Raw genomic sequence first — 9,309 nt, 5'->3', positions numbered from 1 at the left:
TTGAGGTTTCAGCTGTTCGTTGACACGATGTGGCACGTAAAGTTTTACCATTGTTCCGCAAAACTTCTCCGGTTGCTTCTCCTCCGAAAAGCGAGCATACCTGACAATTGCAGCCTTACCAACAGTTCTCTTCTGAATGAATCCCATACCGTTGAGCAGTGGGAGGACATTCTTTCCTTTAGTTTGCCGACCATACACAACACGGTAATTAGACACAAAGTCTGCAAGGCACATCTTTTCAAACTCCAGTGTTCGAGGCCTTGCTCTGTATTTCTCTATAATACCTGACATCCAGACATCCTCTGAATCAGGATCTTTGCTGTGTAGGACACTACGGGGCAAACTCATCCTCAGGGCATCATCATCCGTCGGTATAAACACAACATTTCGTGAACACTTCTTCAATGGTAAGCTGCATGTCCGTGCCACAGACTCCTGAGCACTGACTTGCCTGTGTTTGGAGTAGGCCTGCATTATCTGCTTCATTTCGTCCTCTTCGTTAACATTGGTTTCACGAACACCCTTGATCACGGTCTTCAGGTAATCATTCATTTCGTGTTCTGGCTTGGAAATGTAGGACAACATATACATGATGCAGCTGAAAGAGTCAAGAACGAACTGTATGTCCATGTTAGCGTTCCATGCCCTCAGCAAATCTGGGTTGTATCCATTCACCCAAGCCTCCTTTGGATCACGCTTCAGCAAAATCACGTTTGAAGTGGACAGTGCCTCAGAGTATTTACAGTAATCATCCATGGACAGATTACATTTGGTCAGCAAGTCTGACAAGTTGTCGAAGGAGGCCTGGGGATCGTTTAAACAAGTCCCACACTGGCTTGAGTTTGTTCCTGGCTTCTTTCATTGCTTTTCGAGCAGCGTCCTGTCTTCTCTTCTTTCTCTCTTGTTGGTGTTGGTCTTCGTTTTCATCTTCCTCAGGACGTTGTGGAGCGTCCTGTCTCCTCTTCTTTCTCTCTTGGTGGTGTTGGTCTTCGTTTTCATCTTCCTCAGGACGTTGTGGTCGTGGACGGGTGATGGTGGTGCTTGACATGGGAAGTTTAGGGAACCCATATCTACACAACACATTTCCTTTCTTGCAAGATTTGGAGTGCTTCTTGCTGTGAAGCTGAACTTCGGTGACAATTTGATGAAGCTCGGGATCGGTGGTAGGGTCCGGCAACTGGCAGGTTATGTAACGGTCAATGAAGTCACACACTACTTGGTCGGACTGATTTTCGAATTCGGGTGCCCCCTTTACCCAGGCCAGCAGATGAATGTGTGGGCTTCCTCTAGCTTGAAACTCCACGCGATAAAAGTAATCCTCGACTTCGCCGATGGGTTGAGCAGGTGACAAAAGCAGATGATTCATTAATGCATCCACTCGTTTTTCAAACATCCGCATGACGGTGACGGGGTTACTTCGGAGGATTTCACATTTCGTTGTCCAGTCAAGCTCTGAAAAGGCAACCTCTTCACCTTGCTGAGCCTTGATTGCCGTTATCACTTCTGGCCATCGCATTTCGGCTGCACTGAATGTGCAAAAAAAAGTAGGATTCCCTAACTGCCTGATCATGGCCTGTAGATCTCTCAACGTTTTCTCCCAATAAGATGGAGTGCCTCTCAGGGGTTGCATAAACCTTGTTGCGTCACGGCTGTGGACCAGTCTTTCGACCTCAAGATCATCCTGAAGAAGCTTGTTGGAGATTCTACGTCCATCTTTTGTAACGGGTTTGCCCTTTCGCAACTGGATAGACATGCTGTTTCTAGCCATGTGCGTTTCAGTGACAAACTGCGCAAAGAAGAGATAACTCTGGTCTTTGGCAAAACGAGTATCCACGCAGAACAGTCTAGCATTGAAATACATGCTTGGTGATAATGCAACTTGTCGTGCCTCATCAATTGTGTTCTGTCCAGTGGGAAACTGTACGGGGAAGGCCATGGCTTCCAATTTGGGAACCTTGAAAAATCCGACTGGCTTTTTCCCTTGAGCAGGCGCAATGCTGAAGATTCCCTCACCGTACGACAGCAAGTCCTGTCCAATGTCGAGTGGCTGCATGCATGTGTCCAGAGTGAGGCCAGGCCTGAGCTCATCCTTTTCTTCTGTGCTGACATGCTGCTCATCCTGTTCAGACACAACAACTTCCTGTTTCTCCTCTGTGTCATGCAGCTCATCATCAGGGAGAAATTGAAATGTGGTAGCGTCACTAATTGAGATGTCCCTATATTCTGAATGCATCGCTTTCAGTTTTGCTAATGCTGCTAGCACATTGTGCATATTCACTGTATGGAAGTGTTGGTATCCTCTGAACTTGATGTGTCTTTTCAGCTTCACCTGTAGGAGCTGGGACTCACTGTTAGGCCTTGGGAGACAGTTAACGGTTTTCTCCACCTCAGAGGGCACACACACAACAGCGCCATACACTGATCGCTGCTGTCCTTTTGGCAATGCAACTATTTTTGCAAAAGGAACAATTTTGGCGATAAGCTGTCGTTCAAGTACGTTCAGCTCAAGCAGTTCTGCAGGGATGGGTGGCAATTCAAGTCTGTTTGCCGCTGCAATAGAAGGCATGGATCCTCTCTTCAGATGGCTGTCGCAGGTGTGGCAGATCCACTCCTGTCTTCGCTCATCTGGAACTGCACAAGGAACTGAGCAGGCACTGTCACAAGCATGAACATATTTCCCGGTTAAGCAAAAGGCTGTAATATGAACATTTTTGACATATTGTGTTCTATTACACATCTTAACCTGATTTGGAAAAAGAGCCCTGTGACAGACTGTGCAGATGAAAGTTGGACCATGCAGAATTTGACACCGAAATGCAGATATGGCCTTCTGAATCAAGCTGTTGGACACAGACTGGTTTGTCGCATCAGAATTGGGAATATCCTGGCTGGAGCGAATGTATGGCCTGTATTTTCTCTTGATCCTTAATGCACATCTCAACTTGTGAAGAATGTGGAATCCAGCATCAGTAAAACACTTCTGTTTCTTCTGGAGAGTACAACGTAGAATGTGATGTGACCTAAACTCTGAATCACCTGCATATCTTCTGGCCATGTAGTCCTTCATCTTCTTCTGGAAAAGAGCATCAGTGTGGTACCTCCTGACCATGTAGTCTTTCTTCTTCTTCTGGAAAAGAGCATCAGTGTGGTACCTCCTGACCATGTAGTCCTTCATCTTCTTCTGGAAAAGAGCATCAGTGTGGTACCTCCTGACCATGTAGTCCTTCATCTTCTTCTGGAAAAGATGATCGGTCTTGTACCTCCTGACCATGTATTCCTTCTTCTTCTTCTGTAAAATAGCATCAGTGTGGTACCTCCTGTCCATGTAGTTCTTTATCTTCTTCTGGAAAAGATGATCTGTCTTGTACCTCCTGAACATGTAATCCTTCATCTTCCTCTGGAAAAAATCATCCGTCTTGTACCTCCTCACCATGTAGTCCTTCTTTTTTTTCTGGAAGACAACATCAGTTTTGTACTTCTTGGCCATACACTCCAGTTTTTTGAATCTGGCAAAAGGATCTTGATCATACTTCTTTTTTGTACCCTCCATTTTCTTCTTTTGAAAATGCAAATTGGTGGCATATTTCTCCCTCTCGTATTCTCTTTTTTTTCCCCGAACTTCAAAATGTCGAGCAGTTTTCTCAAGTGTTGCTTCTTGCTTTTTACTCGCAATTTTACGCAGTTCTTTTCTTCTTCGCTGTTTGTTTGTCTTTAAAACCTTTATGACATTTTGTTTTTTGTTATCTGTCAGGACAAGATTTTCAGGGATTCTGATGTCAGCAGTTGTTTGTGTTTCTGGCACAGAACAAGTTACTTGTGATGTTGAAACACATGCTGCTGATGAGCATGGTTCCTCAGACTGTTGCTCCATTTCAAATGAAACAGCCATGAATTCATAGCAAGCTTGAGGACCACGATTCCAAAAAAGCTCAAGTAATCTGTTGGTCATGTCATGCAGGTTGGTAAAAGTTAGCATAACTGCCGTCCCATCACCAGTGGGATGTGGCCAACCTTCAGCAGTTCTGGAATGTGAATCAAAATATCCGTATCTTCCAGATCTGTCTCTGAACACAGCAAAGCACTCTGGAGAAACAATAAGCAGTGCATGGCTGACATCTGTTGATAGACACTGAAGTCTTTCATCAAGAGGAATCCACCATGCATCCATTTCCTGAGTTCCTCTGTCTCTTAGATACCCCATCACAACTTCTGACTTTTGGACGCTGTAGTTGTGGTTAGAAGTTGAGATGTTCAGAGGTACTTCAGCCATGCTTAAAAGATCCTGTCTGAATCTTCCTTCAGCAATGAGCTGCATTTTAATGCCAACATACAGAGCATCCCCTTCCTCTAGCACCCTATCAAGATCAGGCTGTTCGAACGAAGTTCCCTCACTGTGGTACACAAGGAATGTCAGAGCTACACATGTGCACTGAGTGTTTCGTGAGAAAACATCATACCTTGCATCACTCTGGCAGTGAGACGCCTGCACGGATATAACTCTAGGTGTGTTGTCGCCATCTTCATACTGCTGTCCATCAGAAACTTGAGCAACATCTTTACTAACGCTCGTCTGTCCTGTCAGCTCTAACTTCGTCCAACGAACTTTCTGAGCCTGGGATCTCCTACCTTTGCGAGGCATCCTTCAAAAGATCAAAGGCAAAATATGAGAAAACTGACCAAAGGCATGACAGAATAATTAATGACATATCTGACTAACCCATTAATTAGAAATAAACAACTTGGTCAAGGAGTTGGGAATTCTACAACCCCACAAGCATATACAGACAAGGAAATTGTGTAAATGTGATGCTTTCTCTGTAGAGATGATCTGAAAACACCATCTCATGTTCCATGCATGTAAAGAAAGAAATGCTTAATTTTCAAAAATACTCAACATTAAAGTAAATTTAGTTAATTTCCTGCTTTTTGCTAATTTTATGACCATTGTACTCAACCTTTTATGTAGCTAAATGGGATTAAATGATCCAAGTTTAACATTTTGAACATCTGTTCGGATTGTTTTTCAATAATAGTAATAATAATAATAATAATAATAATAAATAATAATAATTATAATAATAATAATAATAATAATAACAACCAGATAATTTCACATTGTCTCTTACATTAGTGTTTACCAAATGAACCTTTTCTTCATTACAAGTTTGAACAGATCTCTGATTAAAAATTACTGTAAAATGGTTTTAATGATAGTCTCAAAGCACTGTAATCAATAAGCATTTTTGTATTTATTTTCAGTCACTTACTTTACGAACTGCTGAAGCGATGCAACCTGCAAAGAATTCTCAAGAAAAAAACGTTAATTGACAAGAAAACAAACTTTTTTTTTTACCAAAGAAAAGAACAATAGTATATTAAACCAGTTATTAACCTAGTATCAAAAGAACTGAACTTTTATAAGAACAGTAGTGTTTGAACAAATTATCAACAAGTTATTATTATTATTATTATTATTATTTTTTTTTTTTTTTTTGTGGTGGGTGAGGGGTTGGGGAGGGGAGGGAAGAGGAAGGGTGGCAGGAACAATACAGAAGAACTGCTGCTTGGAGAAAATCCAAAACCTAGAAAAGAAATGCATATTAGGCAACTATAATGCTAATTATATTGAAAAGAAAACGACAAAGCATCATTTAGGCATTTTGCACACTAACCAGGCGTTCAGCTGCAGAGAAAAATGCAGGTCGTGCTCTGAATAGATGGTCTGCAAAACAACAAACAAATACACAATAAAGCATAGCGTATGTATGTGAAATAAAATCAATAATACTAACATTTAGTTAAATATGCAAAGGCATCCATATATATATATATATATATATATATTTTTTTTATGGTCAGATTTCCAATAGAAATTAATTATATTCCAAACCTAAAGCTACTGTAACTGATTGGCCAAAGAGGTTCCTCAGGGATGCAAAAGACATAAGTAGCAAAATATAATACACTGTCAATATAATATACTGACTGCCAAACAATATGGCAAAATCTAAGCGACAGACAGGCAGCCATTGTTCAACATATTATCATTTACCTGGTTTTAAAGGTCTAGGGCATTATCAGAACATGTATACTTCTCTACTATATAGTAGGGTAAAAGGCAGTAGATGAAAAGTACTTCGCTGACATACCACTTCTATTGGGATTCTTTAGTTTAGTCCATCCCATGAGCCCACAGAAGCAAAATTGTGAATTGCATTGTAACTGATGCTGTAGCTCACATGACAGTGATAACATGACAAATGTAGTACATCTGCATACATACCACACGTATTTGACTATTTTTTATTGATTGCAAATTATTACTCATAAGAATCTACTTAGAGAATATGCAACTTTGAATGCACCCAATGGCTATAACATAAACTGGTGCTATCTTTTAGGAGGGAAAATGTTTTATCTATAACTTACAACAACTTAAAAGGAATGGTTCCCAACCAAATTAATATAATTTCATAAGTCTCTCATTAACTTTGTGAAAAATTACAAGCAAGGTAAAATCATTGAGGCCTACAAACGTTCTCCAGTGATTTTCACAGAATTCCACATGCTAGTCACAGGTTCTGAAGCGCTATAGTGCATCGATGACTCAGTAGGATCTCATTAATATTGCTTTGTCATCTGTTCATATGGTATCAATATAGGAAATAGAAATAATTACCGGATATTGTGCAGTGAAGAGTCTGTAGTGCTCAAAATGCTGTAATCAGAAAATAAAAATAAACTGTCAGAAATAACTTGTTAAAATCGGTTGGCCTCATAAACTACAAAGACTGATTTACAAGATTTCACATTTTCTTAATCCTCCATAGTGCCCCTTTGAATTTACAAAAACCAAAAAATGCAAACAAACCTCAAGAATTGCTCAGGAGATAAAGCTCAATGATCAATCTAAACAAAGAAAGAATGGACAAAAAAAAAAAGGAATAAATAAGAAGGACAGTTAATAACAAAACACAAGTCTACGGCTTTCAGTATACCCTCTATGACTTAAACCAGAAAAAAAATATCTAATTTTATTCTTAATGTAAACATTACATTTACTTTAAAAAATGCATCCCAGTTTATCACAATTTTTTTTACACAATATTAAGCATCACAACCTTTTTCAACACTGACAATTAAAGTTTATTCTTAATTATATAATTCATTTCTAATTATAAATTATGTTAAGGAAAAAATATGTTACAATACCACTGCTTTACAACTGTTTCTCAAATTAATGCAGTATTGGTCACAAACATAGAACACAACTTCAGTTTGCTCTTCCTCTGCATTCGGTGCACATGAACAGATCATAACACCGTCTCTCCTCCCTGACCCATTACTTAAGATAAATGAATTAAATAGTCCACGATTCAAACCTAGAAGTTCTCACTTCGACTTGCTGACTTAAAACCAGAAAACATTACCATTATAAAAGTACTGTAATTATATTCCAATCATAAATTATGAAAAAAGACACAACGTGTAGCTGAAAAACACTATATAGACGTTTATGGAACAGCATAAAATAGGCCCAACACGCAGCATTAATCAGGTCTCACGGATTTCTACTGCATCACAATAATCTCAAACAAAAGTAATTCTTAAATAGACGGTTAATAATGTGAATTACTGTCCTTAAAGCACATTAAAGCAGGAAACCAGCGGCCAAAAAAAAAAAAATTTCGCGCTCATTTACGATCAAAGCGGGAAGCCGTCCGCACCCACGAGCGACACGAGACGGAGAAGTCCCGTTAATATCACCTCACACGGACTCCGTGTGTGAATCGGAGCCGATTCGCCATCACTAGCGTGTCAGACACGGCGGTCTGTGTGTAGTTTCAGAGCTCTGTCTATTTTTACCTTGTGAGTCAGTGAAAAAAAACACTATATAGACGTTTATGGAACAGCAGAAAATAGGCCCAACACGCAGCATTAATCAGGCCTCACTGATTTCTATTGCCTCACAACAATCTCAAACAAAAGTAATTATAAAATAGGCTGTTAACATTGTGAATTGCTGCCCTAAAAGCGCATTAAAGCAGGAAACCGGCGGCCCAAAAAAAAAAAAAAAAGATTTCGCGCTCATTTAAGATCAAAGCGGGAAGCCGTCCGCGAGACGGAGAAGTCCCGTTAATATCAACTCACACGGATTCCGTGTGTGAATCTGAGCCGATTTCGCATACACTAACGTGTCAGACACGGCGGTCTGTGTGTAGTTACAGAGCTCTGTCTATTTTCACCTCGTGAATCAGCGAAAAAACACCATATAGACGTTTATGGAACATCAGAAAAGACGTGCATTAATCACGTTTCAACACGCATCATAAATCAGGCCCCATGGATTTATAATGCCTCACAATCATCTCAAACAAAAGTATTTCTTAAACAGGCGATTAATATTACGAAATACTGTGCTAAAAGTACATTAAACCAGAAAAAGATACCATCTATATGCAGCGGCCTAACGTCAATGACTAAACTCCGCTAAAATGCCTTAAAAAACAGTTTCATGCAATATTGCGTTAATATTCAGAATGAGCTAATATAATCACAAACTTAGACCACTTGGGCAACATATTTTATTTCTTAAAATTCGTTATTAAAGGTAGACGTTAGAAAAGTAAACCACTGCTACTTACCTCAGGGAGATTTCTGGAACATCTGACGTTGTTCCCCTATATCTCAGTATTGATCAGCCAATCAGCACGCGAAGTTCAGCTGCAGCCAATAGTCATGTGCAGCGTTACTCTTCCATCCATTTACGAAAGAGAGAGCCCAGGGAGACGTTTTTTTTTTTTTTTTTTTTTTTTTTCTGAATGTGTCCACCACGCCTTAATATTATAAATTAAAGATCAGTTAAAGGTTCCACATATGGAAAAGTTAAATTCAAATTTTCTTCTTCTTTTTTTAAGATCATGAATCATATATTAGCATTCTTTATATATATATATATATATATATATATATATATATATATATATATATATATATATATATATATATTTTTTTTTTTTTTTTTTTTTTTTTTTTTTTTTTTTTTTACTTTTCAGGAACAAGGATCATTACAACCAGAACAATTAAATTCTTTAAATATTAAATTCCCACCTCTAATGCAGACAAAACCAAGGAAATTTAAAATATGTTTGGATGGATATACCTTGATGTAATATATTGATATATATTGATATATATATTTTTTTACTTTTCAGGAACAAGGATCATTACAACCAGAACAATTAAATTCTTTAAATATTAAATTCCCACCTCTAATGCAGACAAAACCAAGGAAATTTAAAATATGTT

General features: G+C 38.8%; 1 protein-coding gene across 1 annotated transcript; it reads right to left on the bottom strand.

The window, feature by feature from the left end:
• Positions 1 to 763: 763 nt before the first annotated feature.
• LOC113089574 (uncharacterized) lies at positions 764 to 8,781 on the bottom strand. The gene is made up of 6 exons (XM_026256050.1): positions 8,646 to 8,781; positions 6,872 to 6,909; positions 6,680 to 6,718; positions 5,673 to 5,722; positions 5,268 to 5,582; positions 764 to 4,640 (listed from the first exon to the last, which is right to left on the bottom strand). Exon 6 carries the CDS (start codon positions 4,637 to 4,639, stop codon positions 764 to 766), a length of 3,876 nt encoding a protein of 1,291 aa, XP_026111835.1. The 5' UTR covers position 4,640; positions 5,268 to 5,582; positions 5,673 to 5,722; positions 6,680 to 6,718; positions 6,872 to 6,909; positions 8,646 to 8,781.
• Positions 8,782 to 9,309: the final 528 nt, after the last annotated feature.

Source organism: Carassius auratus, unplaced genomic scaffold, assembly GCF_003368295.1.
Source record: "Carassius auratus strain Wakin unplaced genomic scaffold, ASM336829v1 scaf_tig00050312, whole genome shotgun sequence".
Taxonomy (NCBI): Eukaryota; Metazoa; Chordata; class Actinopteri; order Cypriniformes; family Cyprinidae; genus Carassius; species Carassius auratus.
The sequence above is the reverse complement of the archived record's forward strand: the minus strand, read 5'-3'. Positions and strand labels throughout refer to the sequence as shown.